This window comes from Hypoxylon trugodes (genome assembly GCF_022578975.1).
Source record: "Hypoxylon trugodes strain CBS 135444 unplaced genomic scaffold F4822scaffold_12, whole genome shotgun sequence".
Taxonomy (NCBI): Eukaryota; Fungi; Ascomycota; class Sordariomycetes; order Xylariales; family Hypoxylaceae; genus Hypoxylon; species Hypoxylon trugodes.
In genome coordinates this window covers 174,727-195,151 of record NW_026250027.1, presented here as the reverse complement: position 1 = coordinate 195,151, position 20,425 = coordinate 174,727, and the positions used below count along the sequence as shown (strand labels likewise).

The following is a 20,425-nucleotide window of genomic DNA, read 5'->3' as shown; positions in this document are numbered from 1 at the left end:
GTAAGATGTAAGACGGCTAAACGAGCGCTAACAACGCCGTAATCAACCTGCTGCCAACACCTGCACACCCCCTGTAATGCCTTAATAAGAGCGGACATCAACGGACCATCCGTTGGCTATTCCAAATTCCTACAGTCGCAGCTATATGTTTACTCAACACCGATAGAAATAAATCGATAAAATCAGAAGATACAATTATCCGCATACGTAATTGATAATCCCCATACATTTGAAGCGGGAAGAAGACCGAACACCACTATACGTAGGTAGCCATATAAGCACCTAGGGGACATGTGAAGGTAACAATATAGGGGAAGCTCAGGTGCCCTAATTACAGCAATGAGCCCTAAATAACACCTGAGTAGCACTTTTAGCGCCACCCTACAGGCCTAATAAAGGTGGAACACAGGCCTCTATTTAACACTAATCCAGTATTCTGTCAGGGTTCATCGCAGGCGCCAGCCGTAGAGCGGCTTGCTTCTACACATTTACGACCAGTTTTTCCCAAAGAAGTCCAACACCGCTTGGTAGCCACGAACGTATTCCTCCTTAACACGCGGGTTAGCAAGATCTGCTCTTGCCGCCATCCAACCATGTACCTGATCACTAAAAGTCTCAACGTGCTTCTTAGGAACCTTGAGCCTGTCGTCGAATTCCTTAATCTTCTCAACGGGTTCATCGCCCGATGCGAGTAGAATGAACGGCACCTTAATGCCGTTAGCATCTGCGGGGTCAACCATTCCTGGATGAACAGCCGCTGCGACCTTGAAAAGACTTGATTCACTAGATGTGACGAGCGATGCGACTTTTCCACCCCAGCAGTACTTTAATCGAATACGTTAGTAAGAATATTTTAAAGTAAATGATCAAATAACTTCGTGCTGTTGAACTCACTCCTAAGATACCCCAGGACTTAATGGAAGGGTTAGCGGCCTGTAGCGCCTTGACGTATTCCGGCAGCTTGGCAGCGACCGTGGGCGGGAGATTTTCAGGGTTGCCAAAGAATTCCCCAACGCCCTTCTGCTTCTCCTCAGTGTCAGGAGGGAACCTTGAATCATAACATTAGCAACTACATCCCCTTGGCGGAATTTCAGTCATTTTCCATACCACTCGATTGGCAATGGCTTTTCCTTAAACCAGTCCGTCACAAAGACCTTGTACTTTTGGTGCTTGTCGCTAGTAGCCAAAATATCGGCGCCTTGGAGCGTCTGGTCAAAGTACCCGAAAGCATCGTAGACAGATATGATACCCTTTTCAGCATCGGCCGGGCCAGTGACGTCTTCACAGCAGAAATTACTCGTCAGCAAAAGAAGAATTTCTATACAGCATTGGAAGACTTACAAGTCTTGTAACCCCCAAGTTCTTCATAAGAACCCTTCGTTATATATCCGGTTGAAACAACGGGCGGGATGTTACAACACGCCTCGTTGTGTCCGTGGGTCGCTGGCATAGTAGACATCTTGGTTGCTTGAGAAAACGAAGTTCTTGGGACTTCTATGACTTTGTTCATTGATAGTTTATATGTTTTCAAATTGTTGTGCTTCTAGCTTGATCTCAACAGGAAGACGAGACAAGAAGCCAGTCTTATACATCATTACACAGGCTACAGACGTCGGAGTTAATAGCATCTCCATGTAACCCGCATATCACCAAAGATTTGCGGTGGATAGATGTTGGTTTCACAGGCGAAAAATTTGAGGTTCTCATGGTGAATCGGATGGTTATTAAGAAGCAGTTTCAGATGATCGGTACACCTAAAGTGAATACTTACTTAAGGTAAGTTATGAATTTCCACCATTCGTAAAATATAACCAATCAGCATCCCCGTCGTCTAGTCATAACTCACAATGTCACTATATGCAGGGCCCTATTGCCCCCTCAAGGGCTAACCGGGATAACGGAGAAGACGGCGAAGAGGGGCCTAAGTCCGGGCGGGTTGTAGACTTACGGCGAGGTCTGTAGCTCAGACGTCTATTTTCCCACGGAACCTCCGCGGAGCCTCCTTTACCTACCGCACCCGAGATGATTCTAATGTGCTATTAATGTCCACTCATCCCCGGCTTACTCGGTCCGAAATTAACATTCTCGGAGAGATTGTTTCATCATACAGTCAATAATCGGTCATCGCACAATAACACCTTCGAAAAGGTAAATTCTAGGTCACGATTAACGCCATATATGGGATGGATACGAAGAAATTTTAGTATTCATTCAATTTTATCCATATCTCCAGCAGACATTATCAAATTCGTAAGCTGAGTATGTCATTACGGTCGAACTAATTGGAGGTTAGGTATGGACGTTGTAGACAATCCTACCTCGAAGCGCACGCACCTGCCGACGGCTTCAGCTCAATCAATCAGAGCTCGCCCTCAGCTTGTATTCAATGGCTTCCGACCATAAACGACGACGCTGCAAAGAATGTTAGCACATGGACTCCATATTTCCCCATTAGCGCCGGTCACTTACGCAGGTAAATAAGCGTGTACGCTTTTGTCGCGTATAGTCTCGCTCGCTCTCTGGATACTCTTGGTTACTTCCTCAGGAGACCAACCCAATCCTTTCCCGAGCAGGTGCCTCATAAGACTATTAAAGGCATCTTCTATGTTATCACGCATTTTCACACCGATATCCTTATACTCGCCCTTAGCCCAGCCACCCATAGGCATCGCACGATGGATCTCCCCGACATCTTCGAATCCGGTTTCCTCCATCCACTTCTTGAAGAGTATAACATCGTGTGAATGCTTGTTCCCGAGGCTCCTCAATGCAAGTGCGATGTCTAAGTAGTACTGTTCCAAGAATGTGCCTTTAAGCGAACCGTCCACGTCCAAGAGAAACGGATAGTTTTCTTGATACTCGAGATAACCCCCTGGGGCAAGCGAGTCATACGCCTTTCGGATTAACACCCGCGGGTCGTATGGGATCGTGAAGAGGAGCCGACAATGGACTACGTCGAACTTCTGCGGGAAGTCCCAAGGCCCCGTGAAATCCCTCTCCTCGAACTTGCAGTTAGGTAGAACCCTAGACTGTCAACTTTACGAAAATGCAGCAGGGTATAGAAGGGATACGAAAGGGGAAGTTACATACTCTGGCGGTGCCGATTTGGTGATGTCGATCCCTAACACCTGTGCGTTTGGATGTAACTTCGCTAGGAACTCGATAAGCCTCGTACCCAATGCGTCATGGGATATACCAACTCACCGAATTCAGTCGACCAGACTCCCGTTCCCGATGCGACGTCGAGCACATGCTTGGGTTCTTTCACCGGTGCTTTAAGGAAGTCACCATCTAGGACCCTAGTCCATAAATTATGTTGCTTGTTTAATCGAGACAGCTCTGCCTAGATTGATGGTTTAACTACAAAATTTCCCAGCCCGGCTATCAAGCTTACCTACTTCATCAATTGGCATATAGTATTCTACTCATAGGGTAAGTACATGGCCGGATATATTTTGGGGGCTCAATCAGGGGCAACTCACTTTCCATATCCCGGCGTGGACGATCATGATGATACGCGGTTGGGTCTTTACCGCCCGTGTCTACCTGTGTTATCCTACTCCAACGGGTAAGTGAGACATCCAAAGACGTCCAAGGATGATACAACGTACTTCACTGAGTGATCCCCAGGATCATAGTCGTCGTCGACCTATGCCAATCAGCGAAGATTCTATTGAGATGTTCTCTAGCAGCGAGACAGCATACCTCAATCCCCGGAGGATTAAAGTCAGGCAGCCTGAGCGACTCGATCGTAAGATCAAGTCCCTCTATTCCAGCCATTATGGATAATCTTAATCCGCGTTAGGTGCCTAGGTAAGAATGTAAAGAGACTAGGAGCGTTCACACAACTTTGTCTCAGGGGGCTAACAGATAGCCAAGACGGGGCGAGTCGAAGGGAAGCTTGAGACTGTCTTAAACTCGATTGTAAGGCTCTCCCTTGAGGATTTATATACAAGAATTCCATTCCGTCAGTCCGAATCGCAACACACCAACCCCTCATGAATCTTAGCCAGCTCGAACCAATCTCGTGCGAAACTCAGAGCGGACTGGGCCCCTTATGCCTCTAAAATGTGCGGCTGATAGTATAGTTCACCAATGGAGTCTAAGATGTCGCTCGGTGGGTAGCTTTGCTGCACCGCTGTATATGACCCAATGAGGAAATATATGCTGAAATATCGTCATATTAAGTAAGATATAATAGAGCCTACACATAACTTTCACCCGAGACACTATAGGAGTCAGCTTGGGGTTGCGCGTCTCCTCCCTGGGGTAGTATCTACCCACCTAGTTAACGATCTGACAGGCTACACAAATTTCTCCTTGGTAAGGAGGCTATCATATACCCCTGTACTCAATTAGGTAGATCAGGTAGTCAAGGGAGTATGTCACGATCAAAATGGCAGAGCCTCCCAAAACTCCCATGCGGGAGGAAGTTTTTTGCGATGTCCCAATAGATCCCGATTAGGAGAAATTCCCAACATGGAGCTAAATATCTACTGGGCTAGTCTATTCATCTTCGTGCCCATAGTGGTACTCGCTGCCGGATTGCGGGTCGTCTTACAGCGGCTCCATGGAAAATGGACGAAGCAGACATGCCACTATGACAATGAAGCTAAAGTGTTCCGCAAGGTATTCTTGCGTGTTTACCTAATCGTCATGGCATCAGAGTGGCTCCAGGTGAGTTAGGAGAATGGTAAACGATATTCAAGGCACTTATGCTCACTACTTCACTAGGGTCCGTATTTGTATACACTCTTCCGGGATGAAAAAGGTCTAGAAGATCGGACAGTCGCGATACTTTACATTACTACGTACGTATCTGCGGCGATATCGGCTTTCTTCACGGGGTATCTGGCGGATAGATTTGGCAGGAGAGCAGCTTGTCTGGTATTTTGCGGGGCACACTCGCTCGCCTCTATTTCCGTAAAATTCGATGCAATGGAACTTATGATAATAGGAAGAGTCTTAAGTGGAATAAGCTTGAATCTGTTATGGACCGTTTTTGAGAGTTGGATGATTACGGAGTATAGTGCGCGCGCGTTAGATCGAAGCTCGCTTCCCCTGAGCGCTATGTTCGGTGCCATGACGAGGTATAACTGTGTAACAGCAATTTTGGCTGGTATTATAGGATATTATATCGTCTTATCCACAGGATCGAAAGCTAATCCATTCATTGCTGGCGTGGTAAGGCCGCCCTTTTGTTCTTATTTAATTTGCTAATTGTACGACAGGTCCTAGACGTCGCGGCTGCTTTTCTCATGTTCAGGACATGGAATGAGAATAAAGGAGTTGACAACAATCTTGATTTGTGTAATAAAAATGATCTCGCCAATGATCAGGCTACTACGAAGCTTAAGGAAAGACCCTTGGCGATGCTCAGAGATGCTCGGATATGGGTCCTCAGTTTCGTCTCTTGTTGTTTCGAAGGAACCATGTTTATCTTCACTTTCTTCTGGCCGGGAACCCTGCAAGAGGCTCACAGTCGGTATCAAACCCACGGAAACGATGCAACTCCGTTCGGCGTAATCTTCGCTACTTTCATGGCAACTATGGTCTTGGGCGCGATGCTATTCAGCCTTTTTACACGAAATGCGAACCCAACAGCAATAGAACATACATCAACACTCGGCGATATCTCGCCTACTGCGCTTCTTACGACAGCACTCTTCATCGGCGGATCGAGCTTTATAATCGCAGCATTTTCCAAGGCGGAACTCCATTTATACCTAGCATTCCTTCTACTCGAATTTTGCAATGGTATATACGTCCCAAGCATGGCGTACCACCGAGGCATGATAGTCGCCAATTCGAGCAGAACTTTAGTCTACGGCTTGATGAATATACCCCTATTTGTCTTTGTGGTCATTGCGCTCTATACCACTACTAGCAACGGAGGTAAGTAAACACTTCTAACTACCGATAATTGATTTCATCTAATATATATATTTTACACAGTAGAGTATAGACGTGTCGTATTCGCATCGTCGGCGTTGTTGCTTCTAGCTGCGGGTGCTGCCGTCGTGTTGGGGCTTGGTATTTTGACTAACCACCTGAAAAACTCATTAGGAGAGGAACTCGAAAAAGAAGACTTAAGCGAGATATAACATACTTATTTCGCAATGAAATTTCCATGCGTTAAATATGCATCAAGTATTCCTAAGTAATGTAATCTTTGATAGACATCATTATATTGGGCAAATGCGACACGCCAAACGCCATACGTATGTCTACCTGAATCCCTATTATAGGCCTAGGAATCTTATTTTGAACCCGCGATTTCATCCCTCTCGTCTTCCCATTCATCCTCATCCATCAATTCACCAAGCGCTTCTTCAGCATCACCCGCAAGTCCCTCGCTATCCATCTCATCATCGTCGTCCTCCATCATCTCATCAAATAGATCGCTATTATTGCCATCCATATCAATATCATCGTCATCTTCTCCCTCACCTTCTTCTCCGTCCTTTTTGCTCCTAGTACCATTCGCAGCTCGTTCTTGTTTTTTCTTCTCCACGTTTGCTTTTTGTTGTTTCCTTCTCGCCTCCTTTTCTTGTCTGCGCTCTTCCCATCGCTTTTCGAGATCTTGTATTTCTTGTCTTGATTTGTGGATATGCTCGTGCCACATCGTCTTACCGGAACATAGCCCCTCCTCAACCTTGGTCATGCGCAATTTCATACGAGGTCCAAGTTCGACGAGGGTGACCCGTCGCCGCTCCACCCTTTCGTCGGTCTCGGTAGCTCTATCCTCTTCCTCACGCTTGGCTGCGCGGGCTTTGCTGGAGAGCACTCTCCGCGGCGCATCCTCAAGGACCTCAACTTCGGCGTCTGTGTCCATTTCACTCCCACTGGTGCCGTCTGTCATGTAGCCCTCGCCATTTTCGCCGCCTATCATGTATTCGGAGATATCTTCTAGCTTTCCAAGATTCGGAACGCCACCCTTTCTATTCTTTGTGCCAAAAAGTTTCTCCGCAGCATCTAGTCTACGTAACGGCTTAGACACTCCGGCAGGTTTTGTAGAAATTGCGTAATGTCTGAAGTTAAGTACGAAAGAACCGTCGTCCTTATCGGTGGCTGGCTCCCTATTTAGAAGAAGGACTCTTCGTATGGATTTAAGTGGCGTGGTTTGTGGGTTTATGCGAGGGAATAGCGATTGGAATACGGTGGTCGTGAGCGTTTCGAGGTGTTTAGGTACTTTGGAGTTGGCGTCCGCGCCTGGTGTGGAGATGTTGTTCATTATGAGCTAAAGAAAGAGAAGAATCAGTAATCTGCAAGAACAAGGCGCAGGGTAAACGGCTTCATACCAAGGGTGGTGTAATATACTCCTTCCCGCCGCCCTTGGGATGTCTTTGCGCTTTGCGCACATCTTTGCATAGGGAATATTTCTCTACACGGAAGTGTAGCGTAGGGCCACGCGGTGTGGTGGCTATGCGTAGATTCGTATTACCAGATTCGGATCGTGAGAATAGAAGGAGATGGGTGACGCCGAGAGGACCGGTCATGGTAACATAGTCTCTTAGACGATTCGCGCGACGCTCTTTTAGACGACTAGCAGTGCCAGGTTCCATAACCTGACGAACATCTTTGGCTAATTGACTAATACTAGATCCGACTTCGCCGGCACCTATGCGAATGACCATGCTCTTTGGATCTTGTACTGCCGAACGGCCTACAAGAGGGGCCTTGTGTTTGGGGTTGTTGGCGCCCACATGGGTGCGCTTCTTCGTTCGACTCTTCGCCATTGTTTACTCTTTGTTTACTCTATCGCAACTCTCGACCCTCGAACAATGGTGTAGACGTCAATCGCAAAGTTATAAGCGCAAAACGGATTCGTCCGTCGAATGATGCAGCTTTTCGGTTGTGTTGAAAATGATTGGAAGAAGCTTCGATTTTTATTTTTCTTATCTGGCAGAAAAAAGGCTAGTGTCCCACAAATCATTATCTCAAGTAGTAGCTACTTATTATCTCCACTAAGATGATAGTGTAGATGCGTACCGCTACTTTGGAGAATTGGTGGGTCTGGTCAAAGATAAGATATACTAACCTAAACTGGAAAGCGGTCAGATTTTTACAGGTGCGGGATGCGCATCTCAAGATTTCCTTACCAACTTTTTTATTTCTTCCATTTACACACGACAATACAACAATCTCAACAAGTCACCTTCTAAGCTTATGCGGAACTAATCAAGTAGATAACTCATTCTGTGCACATATTTTACTTAATCCCACACACAAAACTACAGATTAATCCAAGATGTCTTCCGCAAAGCGAAGGAAAACATCGCCTACCGCCGAGACCCACGATGCTCGCGATGAATCTCACGATTCCGCGACCCTCGATGAAGGCACCGCTACCGAGTCTGCCCCGAAGACCTTCAAAGAACTGGTGCGCTTCCAATACCTACTTCATTCGCCCAGAATATTTCTAACACAATGGAATTTTTTAGGGTATCGTTGACCCTCTAGTTGAAGCATGCGACTCCCTTGGATACAAGCATCCTACACCAATCCAGGCGCAATCGATTCCTCTCGCCCTACAAAATAGGGACCTTATAGGCCTTGCCGAAACTGGTAGCGGAAAGACGGCTGCATTTGTCCTACCCATTCTACAAGCGCTACTCGACAAACCTTCACCTTTCTTCGGCCTTATCCTAGCACCCACACGTGAATTAGCATCGCAAATTGGCCAGTCGGTAGAAGCTTTAGGCGCCTCCATATCAGTACGATGTGCTGTAATCGTCGGTGGCTTGGATATGGTCCCCCAATCCATTGCCCTATCCAAGAAACCCCACATTGTCGTTGCTACACCAGGACGACTACTCGATCACCTCGAAAAGACGAAGGGTTTCAAATTATCAAATACGAAATACCTGGTCATTGATGAAGCCGATCGACTTTTAGATATGGACTTCGGTCCTATACTTGACAAATTGCTCAAGTTCCTCCCTAGGGAAAGGCGGACATTCCTCTTCAGCGCCACGATGTCGTCCAAGGTCGAAAGTTTGCAAAGAGCCAGTTTGCGAGACCCTCTGCGTGTCAGCATCAGCTCCAACAAATACCAAACTGTTTCCACCCTACAACAGTACTACGTATTCATACCACACATGCACAAGGATACATACTTGATTTTCTTTGTCGCTAGCGAGTTTGCGGGACGTTCCACCATCATTTTTACAAGAACAGTCTATGAGACTCAGAGAGTAGCGATTCTACTTCGATTCCTAGGTTTTGGAGCCATTCCTTTGCATGGTTAGTCGACATATTCAATCGGGGCGGTGGATTCCGATACAATTGCTAACTCCATTTCTATAGGCCAATTGTCACAATCCGCCCGTCTAGGTGCACTCAACAAATTCAAAGCTGGAACCCGCGACATTTTAGTTGCTACCGACGTTGCCGCGCGAGGTTTGGATATACCAAGTGTCGATGTTGTTCTCAACTATGATTTACCGCAAGACAGTATGTTACTCCTAATTTCCACAAGCCAACATCACTCATTAGAATGTTTAAACTATGTCATGTTTGCGAGTTAATTTTTCATTACTAATAAAATATGTGCAGGTAAAACATATGTGCATCGGGTTGGACGAACAGCACGTGCAGGTAAAGCTGGCCAAGCCCTCAGTCTGGTAACACAATATGACATTGAGATTTACCAGAGAATTGAGGCTGCGCTAGGTAAGAAGCTAGATGAATACGAAACTAGCAAAGAGGAAGTTATGGTCTTCAAACCCCGAATTGAGGAGGCCCAACGCCATGCGCGTAACGAGATGAAGAACCTACTTGAGGACCGTGGTAAGAAGGGTTCAGTATTGAAAGGTCGTCATGCCGATAGGGGCGGGAAGAGGCGACACGATGCGATGGATGCTGAGGAAGGTTAAGGACATGATGAATGTATATGAAATGAAAAGCCCTTAAAAACATAGTAAAAATGAGTTGGCGGATTGCCAACCCATAACAGATACCCAGCAATTCAGAGCTTATTACCACCTAACTCGGGACGGTATAACTTTTAATGGAACTCATCAGATAGATTCTAAAGCATCATAAAATGGGACAATAGCGGCAAATGCGAGAAGTAAGCATAATCAATGTCCCTAGGTATAAAAGCAATAACAACACATAACGGCTAAAGCTAACTTATAAGGATTACTATTATGCGCATCACTCTCTCTATTCGGGAATAAGTTGAGAGCTACCTAGCTCTCATCCTTCCCGTCCGAATAGAATAATATGATCTAAAATATAGAAGGGTTCCATGTACCCGAACCGCGCTCGTTGGAAGGATTCCTTAATCCTCCAATCGCTCTTCGGCAAGTTATGCCCTGCTCAGCCGATCCTCATAACAGCATTTTGAATTCCGTCCGTCTTTCTTCCCGCTAACAGCGGCATTATATCGTTGCCGAGTCTTACTTACATAGGTAGGTAGGTACATCAATCACAGCCTCTTCTACAGGTATTTTTCCTAGTTAAAGCCACAACGGCGGGTAAAGAGCGGTGTCATTAAGTAGGGTAAGGCTTTAGACATGCGTAGAATCCTTCTTTATGCGACACAAGTCAAACAAATTTCGGTATTAAAATCGTCCATGGTTACACTAAGAAACAGAGCAACTCCTAACCCATAGGCGAGCCAGAAGAAATGCCATAGGTAGAGGTTAATACCTCTAAGCTCGCAATTCGATATAGTAGTAGATGTCTAATTACCTAGGTACTCAACGTATAGTGCAGATTCGATTAAGGCTTCAGCTGAAATATAAAGACTTTAACCCAGTACCTAAGCATACAAGAAAAGCTAAAGAATAATAACTGTCATCAAGGAGCTCAACCCATAGAAACGCAGAATGCTTAGGAGTAATACTCAATTATTCTACGATGTCGCATTAAGAGATCTATTCAGAACTACGATCAAGTCTAGTAGATACCCCATACACCACCCTCTCATTCACTAACCATCATTCATTCGCCCATCCATCTCCCAAACAACCCGCGCACGCATCCAAATACCATATCCGGCCTCCCTTCTCAATACCATCAATCGCACCCCAGCACATCCATACCTCATAAGTGGACAAAACCTCTCTTTTCGATTTTATTCCCCGTCAGGCCCCTTCATTAGGCCGCATCCATCCTCCGGGACGTAACCAACCGGAGGACGACGAACACTTGTCAACGCCGAAAAGGAGTGTAGGGCGACCCTATTTAGGACATTTCTCGACGTGGGGTTTGTGGGGTAGTAGATCAAAAACGAGAATGAAAAGAAGCGCAACGAGAACATCAGGTACATAAAGAGACCGTCGTAACCCGGTCCGTGGCGCTTCTTCGTCGTATTTACTATTCTTTACATTTGTTGATTCGCAGGTGTACATGTATATATGGTTGATCAGTCCCCACGCGCTGCGTTCCTGCATATATACCTATTCATGTACCTACAGGGTCATCCTATGAGGCGTTGTAAGACGTTTTATAGTTGCGCATAGGTTTTGATAGGATAATTGATCAATGACAACAGGATTTAAAACCATGTCACTCAAGTTAAGCGATATCAAATTTCTATTGGGAATTAACGAGGGCAGGACCTCTTGTGATCTTCTCCACTAGATGTGCTCTGGATTTCACACAAGAATTCATCTATTGCCGTGGATGAGGAAAATGACTAGCTTGGAAAACGTGGGAAAGAGAGGGTCTAGAACATGAAATGTTGGAGTACAGAGATGAAGAGTCGAGTTCCTCGGAGGACAGCGATGAGACGACCCTCAATCACTACTTGATCTAATTGGGGGATCAAGGAGGTCAGATGTGCTGAGTGTTACGACTCTCAAGGTATTAAGGATACGAGAAGCTCAATCCTCAGCCTCTTCACCGTTAGCAGCAACTTCTTTTGCCACTTGGGTTTTGCCCTTGACGGAGAAGTCGTCGACGTTGGCACCCAGCTTCTTAGGTACGTCGACGCCATTCTCGCCGTTCTCTTCCTCGTCTTCACCTTCACCTTCTTCATCGTATCCATCTTCCTCTTCCTCTTCTTCTCCAAGCTCATCATCATATTCAGGGACGTCTTCATCGAACTCCTCTTCTTCGCCTTCCTCTTCGCCGTTCTTGGCGATGGGAGCAGTGGTCTCGAGTGGAGCGTCCGTCGTCTTCTGCTTCTTCTTGGGAGGAGCTTGAACCGGTGCCGGAACTGGGTCTAGATCTGTTAGTCGAAGCGAAGAGGAGGGTATCGCAAGAGCATGAAGCTTACCCTTTACACCATTCTCCTCCTCTGCGGGTTCATCCCCTTCATCATATTCCTCCTCATCCTCTTCGGCGTCATCGACATCATCGTCCTCTTCGCCTTCCGAGATGCTATCAGAAGGGGTCAGTAAACCCTTTTTCAACAAGGTATCTGGCGTATTTTTCTAGAATTGGGACGAAAATGGAACCACGCAAATCGACAATGGAGACACGATGTTCACAGCAATGCGCTAACAGACGCGACAATGCGAATTGGCGATGCGATGCTGTCGCATGTTTTGCGATAACAGGGATTCCACCACGACAATTCCAACATTTCGCAGCTATAAGCGAACCTGGGTAAAGGATAATAGGATATAAGTCTCAACTTACTACTCCTCTTCCTCTTCGCTCTCGTCACTGGGAAGAGCAACGAGTTCTTCTTCCTCCTCGTCTTGCTTCCTCTTTCGAGATGTCATTTTTGGGGCTTGGGGTAAGGCTGGGCTTGGTTTTGGGTGGGAAAACGGGTATTAAGGCTGTAGATTGATAGTCTGGTAGGAAAAATTGGATGGAAAATAGATGAAAAGGATGGGAAAGGAGGAGAATAAAATAGAGAGAGAAGGTAGGGAAAGGGGATAAGTTGGGACAGCTGGGGGTGGTAGGTGGGAAACAGTGGCCGCTGTGCTTGGGGAAAAGGCTGCTCTGCGGTGCGGTAGGAAGGGGGGGAAGAGAGTAGAGCGTGGGCTATGAGAGGGAGGGGACTGGTAAGCTGGATAGCTGGGAGCGCTGGGAGCTTTGGGGGGGATGCGAGAGTGAGAGGGGAACAGACGGGGGAGCTCTGGGGGAGCTTTCGCTGCTTGCTATGGGCACATACTAGGCGCATACTGGGCATACTGAGTACGTGCCCGCGCCCACGCCCACGCCCGCTTAGAGCTTAGTCCTAACAGTTCCTCTCTCGCTCCTCTTCCACCCCTTCCACCTTTCCACCCCCCTAGTTGCAGGAAGGGCTGTAGGGTGTCTGTAGGGTGTCCGTCATTGTGGACTAATATGTACGGATGTACATATCGTACATACATCCAAGAAGTCACTCAAGGCTATGCAGGTGATGGTGTGGGACTCGGACCATCTCTTGGTCAGGGCTCGATCGGGTCCGGGAAGCTCAAAATAGGTAGTTCGAGTTTTTTTGATCTGTTCGAATTGATTGATTGATGACGATTGCGTAAGAGAGGAGCTTCGGTCTCAGAGACACCAGCCACACTTTTTTTTTTCTCCTCCCTTCCGCGACCAATGCCCATCCCCCAGATTTGCCCCCTCATTTTTTGAGAGCCACTTGGTTCATCCCCCAAAAGCTTGGAGCGAGCAGCCTTGCTAATACGTATTGTTGCTCCAAAAATAATTCTGGTGATAGTTTGGGTAGGTATCGTGGGCGCCTGTATGCATTTTCGTAATCTTTTTCTCTCGCTTCTTTTCTTGCTAAGTGGTCGAAGATGCATAACATCTGTTATGAATCTAACACCACTGCTAATTTTGTAGCGATTGATTTGAGGTATATTGAATCTGCAATAAGTCAAATAGCTAATGAAGCGAATGAAACTTACCAATGATACTTACCAAAATGTATTTTGAAGATTAGTATTTGTAAACGTGATAATTACTGCGACATAATTGGAACAGATTATCCTGATGTGCAGGAAATCTGTCTATGTTTCCATGCGCGTTCGTTCGCGCATCCTGTGAAGAAACGGAATTGAGTACCTAGTAGTTAAGTCCATGGTCGCAGCGGACATTTCCCCCGTAAGCGGAGATCGGATAGACTCTTCCCGCTTCATTTCCAGGAGAGGAAAAGTATTATACAATATCTAACCGGAGTCTTTTCCTGGTAAGGGATTGTGATATTGATTGGCATGCATCATGATAGGCTCTTTTGCGAAGGAGCCAAGGAAACAGGGGAACGCGTAGAACACGCGTCGAATGTTCGATACAAGTGAGACAAGCTTCTCGGTCGCGATGCGTCTTCCTCTCATCTGTCTATCCTTCGTTTGTCATTGAAGGAGACAGAAATGAAGGCAAAGATAATAACATCAATTTGAAGCGACCGATGAAAAATTACTAGGTTTGTTTCTTCATTAAGTAGAATGTTGGTGAGGCCAGTTAATGCACTTGTATAGGTGTGCGCATCAATATTTCATGGTGTTGATTGTAAGATTGATTTCTAAGTAGAATAAGGTGAAAATTTTTGTTATTGTTGATGATGGTAAGATGAAGATCTGTCATTAATAATAAATCCGAATTCCTGGGTTATCGGCTAATTCCCGTCCGTACCAAAGAAAAAAAAAAAAGTTCAAAATTTCAATTGCACTTGCCAATGTTCTCTTCATTCTATGTACATTTCTAAGGTTGTATGAATGGGCAAGGTACCTGGTAAAGTGGGCAGCTGCCAATTGCTTCCTCCACTTTAAGTGAAAGAGCCCATAGCGCTAGGGATGCCTTAGCTGTGCCCCTGATCCATAGCCTCGGAACTACCTAAACCAGGTTGTCAGGCACCGCCTGAACGCCTTATGTCCTCATAATGCACCTCGACTACCTAGGTACTAAAATACATGTGCAAGGTACCTCCTATCATTCTCGGATGTATTTTCTTGTCTTCCAAGTTGTGGTTCTGGATACTTAGGTAACCACCTACAATATCCGAAACAACGGACTATAATATCTATAAAATTTTTATCAGGTATTAATTCGATCAAACTTGAATCATCAATTGTCAAATCGAAATTATTTATTATTATTTTACTCGAGTTATGTACCAGGTATATGAATGTATACGTCAATGGTCAGTCCTAAGTGCATGGAAGTATTGGAAGTATCATTGATGCAAGGTTTGAATGTACATAGGCCTGCATTATGCACTGACATGATTATGTGACGTTGAAGGGGACTTGATCATGATCTACTTATTTCTAATACAAAAGTGGTAGTATCAAAACAATCCCAACCACAATACTACGCATAATCACAGACGTGAAAAACCTACATATCTCTCTACCTAGGTACCTTAGGAATTTTGAAGAATTTCTGAGCCCCAAGTCGTTGACGAACTGACTCAATAATAAAGAATATTCTTAGTACAATATTTTTTTCCCTCTTTGGCTGTCGAATTATGTCAAGACAAGACTTGGGGAAATTACATTGTTCCTTGAGCAAAAATGATGTCAGCCTAATAATCAGCTCCTCGATCTCGTTACCCGTTTTGTTGTTTCCTGGCTGGTTCTACCAATAGGAACGGTTGTTTTGGTACCCGCTAAACAACCTTGTTCAATGTACGGGCCACAGTCCGTTCCGCGTCCGCTAAAATTAATTTCGATTACTTCGACTATAGTGGGCAACGAACACGGTACCTACGGGACGAGTGGAGGTTCGGTTAAGGCCAACGAAAAATTCAATTCTAAATCCTATGGAAGTAATCGAGAAATTTTCTTTTTCTTTTTCTTACTTCCTTCGTAACTTGATGTGAACTTGATTTACAATTGTGTATTTCGTTGGGTGCAATTGGTCATCTCTTTTTCTTTCGACCTCGCTGGCTACGAGCTTTATGCTCAGCTATATGCATTAAGGCGCGTCGATTTTTAGAGAGGGGGAATACCTACACATCCAATACAAACGCGGAACCACCTAAACATACCCCAAGGTAGCAATAGCTGGAGCCGACAGGACCGACTCAAGAAGATGCATCGTGCAGTTTATAGCTGCATGTCTAGACCCAACTAGAGTCTGTTGATACATTAGCATCATTGTCCTAAAGGAAACCGCCGACCGCTTACCTGTAGACGGTACATACCGAATCCACTCAGGTTGATCGCCTAACTTGAGTACCTCAGTACAAACTTAAAAACCTTTAGGAACTTTTAGGCAGGTACACTTGTCACTTGTCTCTGAGTGTATCTCAAAATTCAATTCCCCAGCTCTAAAGTCAATCAGCCAATCTTCCTTCGACTCACAACGAACAAACACAAGAGGGAAGAAATAAAAAAGAGACGGATATAACAAACAACGACCTACCTTAACCTGTCACTTGGTTCCAACTACCGGCATTCGGAGGACCCTGGATTTCCTGACCTACCTAGGTAGCCTGACATCAGCGAGCTTCGACAAACGTACCTACGCAGAATTAATCTTGTAATTCTGTCCTGCCATATTCCCCATATTCAGATCTCACATTCGACCGCCCAACTCGCATTTGTCTACACCAACACACGGGAAGATACATACTCGAGAGACCAGCCGTCCGTCCATCTTTGCCCATTGTACAACGTTGATACTTGAACTAGACGGAGTTACTACCGAAATGGATGGATCTTGAATTTCGCTCTCGACTACCTACCACCTACCTCGCCCTCTTTCCCTTTTCGATGCTGGAAGAATTCCATCCTTTCCATTCATTTGATCCCCACCGACTCTTTCATTCGTTCGACTGATCATCGCTGTTATTGTCTCGAATTTCGGTCTCGGAGCACGCCCGTGCGTGCATATACCCCATCCAACACTCGCTTTGATTGGATTCCCTTGCCATTGAAGACCTCGTGCTACTATATAGAATTTTAAAGGGGACACATGGTAGATGGACAAAAAGAATCAAAGCATTTTTGTGCTTTGCATTTATTGTGTTAACTCTCTTGGTTTCTAATTGTTCAGCCCTAAGCAGATTAGGGAGAATATTTAGCAAAACTGAGAGGGTGCGATTTTTTGTATCTGGGGGAGCCGCCAAGTTCTAGATTGCTTGGCTTTGGACAATGGCGCCAACATTAGCGAAGACGGATTATTCGCTACAAGACGACTCTAACACAGTCATATCTTCTGAAATGCAACTGCAACAACAGCAAACAAAACCTGGAGATGATGGATATGTGACACAATCTGATTCGAGATCGGGTCCAAGATCAGACACATTATCAGCTGCAGCCGGGGTCGGCACACCTAGACCAGAGCGCGGTATCGGTATGAAGTTCCGGGAGTTTGGACTCCACGCTGCGAGAGCCCAGGATTCGAAACAAACCCCGGTTCGCCCAATTTTCCCTAACACCAACACCTACAGGCGCAACTACAACTACAACGACCACGAAAAAGACGGCTACGATGCTGACGAAGACAACGATGACTTTGACGACACAACAGTCATCACAGCTACATCTTGGAATTCCCCTTCCACTAATCATAATACACCCTCAACAACTATAACGTCGTATTCCCGTTCTAGTCCCATTGTGGAGGACCATTCATCTCGCATCTCACCACCACCACCTAATTCACCATTGTCCCCTCGCTGGGATTCTCTAGGTTACGACCGAAGTGCAACTCTTAGTCCTACGTCTACAGCTGTTAGTAGTCTCCATAGTAGATCCTCGAATGCGACCGATGAATTGAACTTCGGTTTTAATTCTATCGTGACTGGACACAGAGATGAATCCAGTCAGATACCTACGAAAAAGATAAACGCGACTGAGACGGTGCGCGTCGATAACTTTTCAAGACCCAGGAACGCAAGCATAAAACAACCTTACCAAGAAACTCCTCGCTCTCGGCCTACCAATCATCCCCCAGCCGATTCAAACCATCTCGACCTAAATTCCAGCCACCCCCTGTCCTGGCCTCGGGAACGGGGCCAATCCATATCCTCCAACATGTCCGCTGCCACCTTTGCTTCCGTTCCAGGTCGACCTCCCCCCGACCTATATAACCGCGACCATCCTCGAGGTAGGGGTCGACAAGCGAATCCTCCACCTTCCCGACCACCCGTATCATATATTCGAGCCGAAAGTAGCGGGCCGACTTTTGCTAGAGATCCGATACCACGAATGGCATCTATGCCAACTGAAGAGCTAAGATCCAGTTACCGGTCACAGCTTTCAGCATCAACAGCACAAGGAACCGTTATCACCGAGAGGAGTAGCGTCGCAACGAAGAGCAGTTCTATAACCTCAGTCTACGGCCCGATCGACGTAGATGGTGCGGACGATGCGGTCGATGATAGCTTCAGTATAGATGATGTGATGGGAATGTATGAGAAGGGGTTCTACGACGACTCGGCGCCCGAAGAAGACAATAACGAATTGGTGGACTCGAGACCACCAACCGCCAAATCAGAGTTGAGCAGAAGGAAAACCGCCATGTTAGAAGCTATGACTGATTTATTGCCGATGCCGGGAGCACGAGACTCTACTCACATCGATCCGATTGTACGAGAGTCTACCGCTATGTTCCATGATCCTGATATGCGCAGCCATCTACTCGAGGAAACCCCTGAAGAACCTCCAGAGAGCATCAACGAGCCTGAGAATCATGATGCAGAGCCTAGTATTGTCAATATTATCGATGTCGATCTCAAAGCGGAAGACGAAGTCGAAGATGATAGCGATGACGAACCACAACCTCCAGCACCCTCGCGTCAAATGACGGACATGACCATTCCCGAAGATGACGATGAGCGAGACCGCTACGGATTTAGAAAGAGCAATCAGTACGTCAGCAGAGAGCAATATGATCGCTGGAATCAAGGGTATACCGAATACCTAGCTAGGAGACGAAAGAAATGGACTGCATTCCTGAGGGAACATGGACTCATGACAGATAGTCCTAACCGCTTCCCCCCTCGCTCTAATAAAGCAAAACGGTTCGTACGAAAAGGTATACCTCCTGATTGGAGAGGTGCAGCTTGGTTTTATTATGCCGGCGGTCCAGCAGTCCTCGCAAAGCACGCGGGCTTGTATGATGGCCTGTTAAAGCAAAAAGCCAAAGATGTGGACGTTGAAGCCATTGAACGAGATCTTCATCGTACTTTTCCGGACAATGTGAAGTTCCGCTCTTCTCAGATGCCATCCGCCTCTAATGCAAACAGCCGGCGGACTTCGAAGGAGACGGGAGGTGCTCACACGGCAGAAGAGAAACCAATGATTACATCTCTACGTCGTGTTCTCCATGCTTTCGCTATATATAACCCAAGAATTGGTTATTGCCAATCGCTCAACTTTCTAGCAGGGTTGCTTCTACTCTTTGTGGAATCCGAGGAGCAAGCATTCTGGTTACTTAATATTATAACCCGAATCTATCTTCCTGGAACGCACGAAACGAGTCTCGAAGGTGCTAATGTCGATCTTGGTGTACTGATGTCCTCTCTCAGGGAGTCTCTGCCCAATGTATGGGCTAAGATAGGAGGTGAACTAGATGGTACCGATGCTGTATGGCCGAAGAACTGGAAGCACAGGCATCACAAACCCGAATCGACGCGACTCCCACCCATCACTCTATGTATGACTGCCTGGTTTATGAGTTGTTTTATAGGCACTCTTCCTATCGAAAGCACTCTCCGTGTGTGGGACGTTTTCTTCTACGAAGGGTCCAAAACATTATTCCGAATAGCTCTGGCGATTTTCAAAATAGGCGAAGGCGAGATCAAGGCCGTGACAGATCCTATGGAGATCTTCCAGGTGGTACAGACGATACCTCGCAGACTTGTTGACGCCAATGCGTTAATAGAAGCCTGTTTCAAGCGCCGCAATGGCTTCGGTCACCTTAGCCAGGAAGCCGTCGACCAAAAGAGAGAGGATAGAAGGAACCAAGTCAAGGCTGAAAAGAATAAGCTCGCAACCGGCCACGACACACATGCAGATGCGGATGTGAGGAGGAAAGCAACTCTATTCGGCCGACGAAGAGAAAGAGATCACGCTCATGCTCACGCCGAGCTCGTGTGATCGCACTCTTCATTGCCGTTAATCATTATACCATGTTTCCTTTGTTTGTTCCGCTTCGCATATGGTTGTTCAGACAGCAGTCTCACGACATATTCGCCCCGTGATGGCAAATTTGCCTCACGCAGCCGGCATCTGCGATTCTGCGCTTTGTTCTTTTTACGATGTCCCATTTTCTTATTTTTTTAAGCATGTATAGGCGTTGATGACAGATTACGATACGATATTCTTTTTTCTCGTTTTCGGCAAGGAAATACCATAGAGAGGAAGCAACCATATGGTTATCCATGTGTTGACGATCTGAATAGGGCAGGCCATGAAATTGGAATTCGTTTGCGCTGGAAGGGAAAATACGCACTGCATTTTTAGGGAACCTGCAACCGGCTATGCACCAACCACTTGAGTAAAACCGAACCTAGCTACGAGTCGAAGGAACTCGTAGTTGTGAGGAAGGACAAGAATACATTCGCATATCAGCCAAG

The 20,425-nt window shown here is 46.2% G+C and overlaps 7 protein-coding genes across 7 annotated transcripts; 3 read left to right on the top strand and 4 right to left on the bottom strand.

Moving 5' to 3' along the window:
* Nucleotides 1-137: 137 nt before the first annotated feature.
* Nucleotides 138-1,459, bottom strand: F4822DRAFT_440722 (Alpha/Beta hydrolase protein; the record flags this gene model as incomplete). The annotated part of the gene is made up of 4 exons (XM_051462780.1): nt 138-824; nt 895-1,048; nt 1,108-1,279; nt 1,342-1,459. The coding sequence occupies 4 exons, from the start codon at nt 1,457-1,459 to the stop codon at nt 489-491; spliced, it is 780 nt and encodes a 259-aa protein (XP_051308752.1). The 3' UTR covers nt 138-488.
* A 913-nt stretch (nt 1,460-2,372) lies between these two features.
* On the bottom strand, nt 2,373-3,780 carry F4822DRAFT_434904 (S-adenosyl-L-methionine-dependent methyltransferase; the record flags this gene model as incomplete). Its single annotated transcript, XM_051462092.1, has 8 exons — nt 2,373-2,412; nt 2,470-3,024; nt 3,091-3,151; nt 3,205-3,343; nt 3,399-3,421; nt 3,483-3,556; nt 3,612-3,649; nt 3,706-3,780. 8 exons carry the CDS (start codon nt 3,778-3,780, stop codon nt 2,373-2,375), a joined length of 1,005 nt encoding a protein of 334 aa, XP_051308751.1.
* Nucleotides 3,781-4,479: 699 nt separating this feature from the next.
* F4822DRAFT_440719 (MFS general substrate transporter) lies at nt 4,480-6,104 on the top strand (the record flags this gene model as incomplete). Its single annotated transcript, XM_051462779.1, has 4 exons — nt 4,480-4,677; nt 4,735-5,184; nt 5,232-5,895; nt 5,956-6,104. The coding sequence occupies 4 exons, from the start codon at nt 4,480-4,482 to the stop codon at nt 6,102-6,104; spliced, it is 1,461 nt and encodes a 486-aa protein (XP_051308750.1).
* On the bottom strand, nt 6,095-7,856 carry F4822DRAFT_421743 (ribosome biogenesis protein-like protein Ssf2). Its single transcript, XM_051459825.1, has 2 exons — nt 7,302-7,856; nt 6,095-7,240 (listed from the first exon to the last, which is right to left on the bottom strand). The coding sequence occupies exons 1-2, from the start codon at nt 7,737-7,739 to the stop codon at nt 6,260-6,262; spliced, it is 1,419 nt and encodes a 472-aa protein (XP_051308749.1). The 5' UTR covers nt 7,740-7,856; the 3' UTR covers nt 6,095-6,259.
* A 265-nt stretch (nt 7,857-8,121) lies between these two features.
* On the top strand, nt 8,122-10,262 carry F4822DRAFT_421741 (ATP-dependent rRNA helicase RRP3). The gene is made up of 4 exons (XM_051459824.1): nt 8,122-8,383; nt 8,445-9,246; nt 9,310-9,456; nt 9,559-10,262. The coding sequence occupies exons 1-4, from the start codon at nt 8,252-8,254 to the stop codon at nt 9,876-9,878; spliced, it is 1,401 nt and encodes a 466-aa protein (XP_051308748.1). The 5' UTR covers nt 8,122-8,251; the 3' UTR covers nt 9,879-10,262.
* Nucleotides 10,263-11,621: 1,359 nt separating this feature from the next.
* F4822DRAFT_88478 (uncharacterized protein) lies at nt 11,622-12,816 on the bottom strand. Its single transcript, XM_051464121.1, has 4 exons — nt 12,598-12,816; nt 12,233-12,336; nt 12,074-12,172; nt 11,622-11,983 (listed from the first exon to the last, which is right to left on the bottom strand). The coding sequence occupies exons 1-4, from the start codon at nt 12,681-12,683 to the stop codon at nt 11,838-11,840; spliced, it is 435 nt and encodes a 144-aa protein (XP_051308747.1). The 5' UTR covers nt 12,684-12,816; the 3' UTR covers nt 11,622-11,837.
* A 5,237-nt stretch (nt 12,817-18,053) lies between these two features.
* F4822DRAFT_439049 (RabGAP/TBC) lies at nt 18,054-19,946 on the top strand (the record flags this gene model as incomplete). Its single annotated transcript, XM_051462590.1, has 1 exon — nt 18,054-19,946. One exon carries the CDS (start codon nt 18,054-18,056, stop codon nt 19,944-19,946), a length of 1,893 nt encoding a protein of 630 aa, XP_051308746.1.
* Between the last annotated feature and the right edge of the window lie 479 nt (nt 19,947-20,425).

Coding starts and splice junctions, on each gene's coding strand:
- F4822DRAFT_421743 (XM_051459825.1), bottom strand. CDS start 7,739: ATGGCGAAGAGTCGAACGAAGAAGCGCACCCATGTGGGCGCCAACAAC. Junction 7,241..7,301: donor AGTATATTACACCACCCTTG/GTATGAAGCCGT, acceptor CTCTTTCTTTAG/CTCATAATGAACAACATCTC.
- F4822DRAFT_421741 (XM_051459824.1), top strand. CDS start 8,252: ATGTCTTCCGCAAAGCGAAGGAAAACATCGCCTACCGCCGAGACCCAC. Junction 9,247..9,309: donor TGGAGCCATTCCTTTGCATG/GTTAGTCGACAT, acceptor CCATTTCTATAG/GCCAATTGTCACAATCCGCC. Junction 9,457..9,558: donor CTATGATTTACCGCAAGACA/GTATGTTACTCC, acceptor AAATATGTGCAG/GTAAAACATATGTGCATCGG.
- F4822DRAFT_88478 (XM_051464121.1), bottom strand. CDS start 12,683: ATGACATCTCGAAAGAGGAAGCAAGACGAGGAGGAAGAAGAACTCGTT. Junction 12,173..12,232: donor GGAGGAGAATGGTGTAAAGG/GTAAGCTTCATG, acceptor ATCTAGACCCAG/TTCCGGCACCGGTTCAAGCT. Junction 11,984..12,073: donor CAAGAACGGCGAAGAGGAAG/GCGAAGAAGAGG, acceptor ACGATGAAGAAG/GTGAAGGTGAAGACGAGGAA.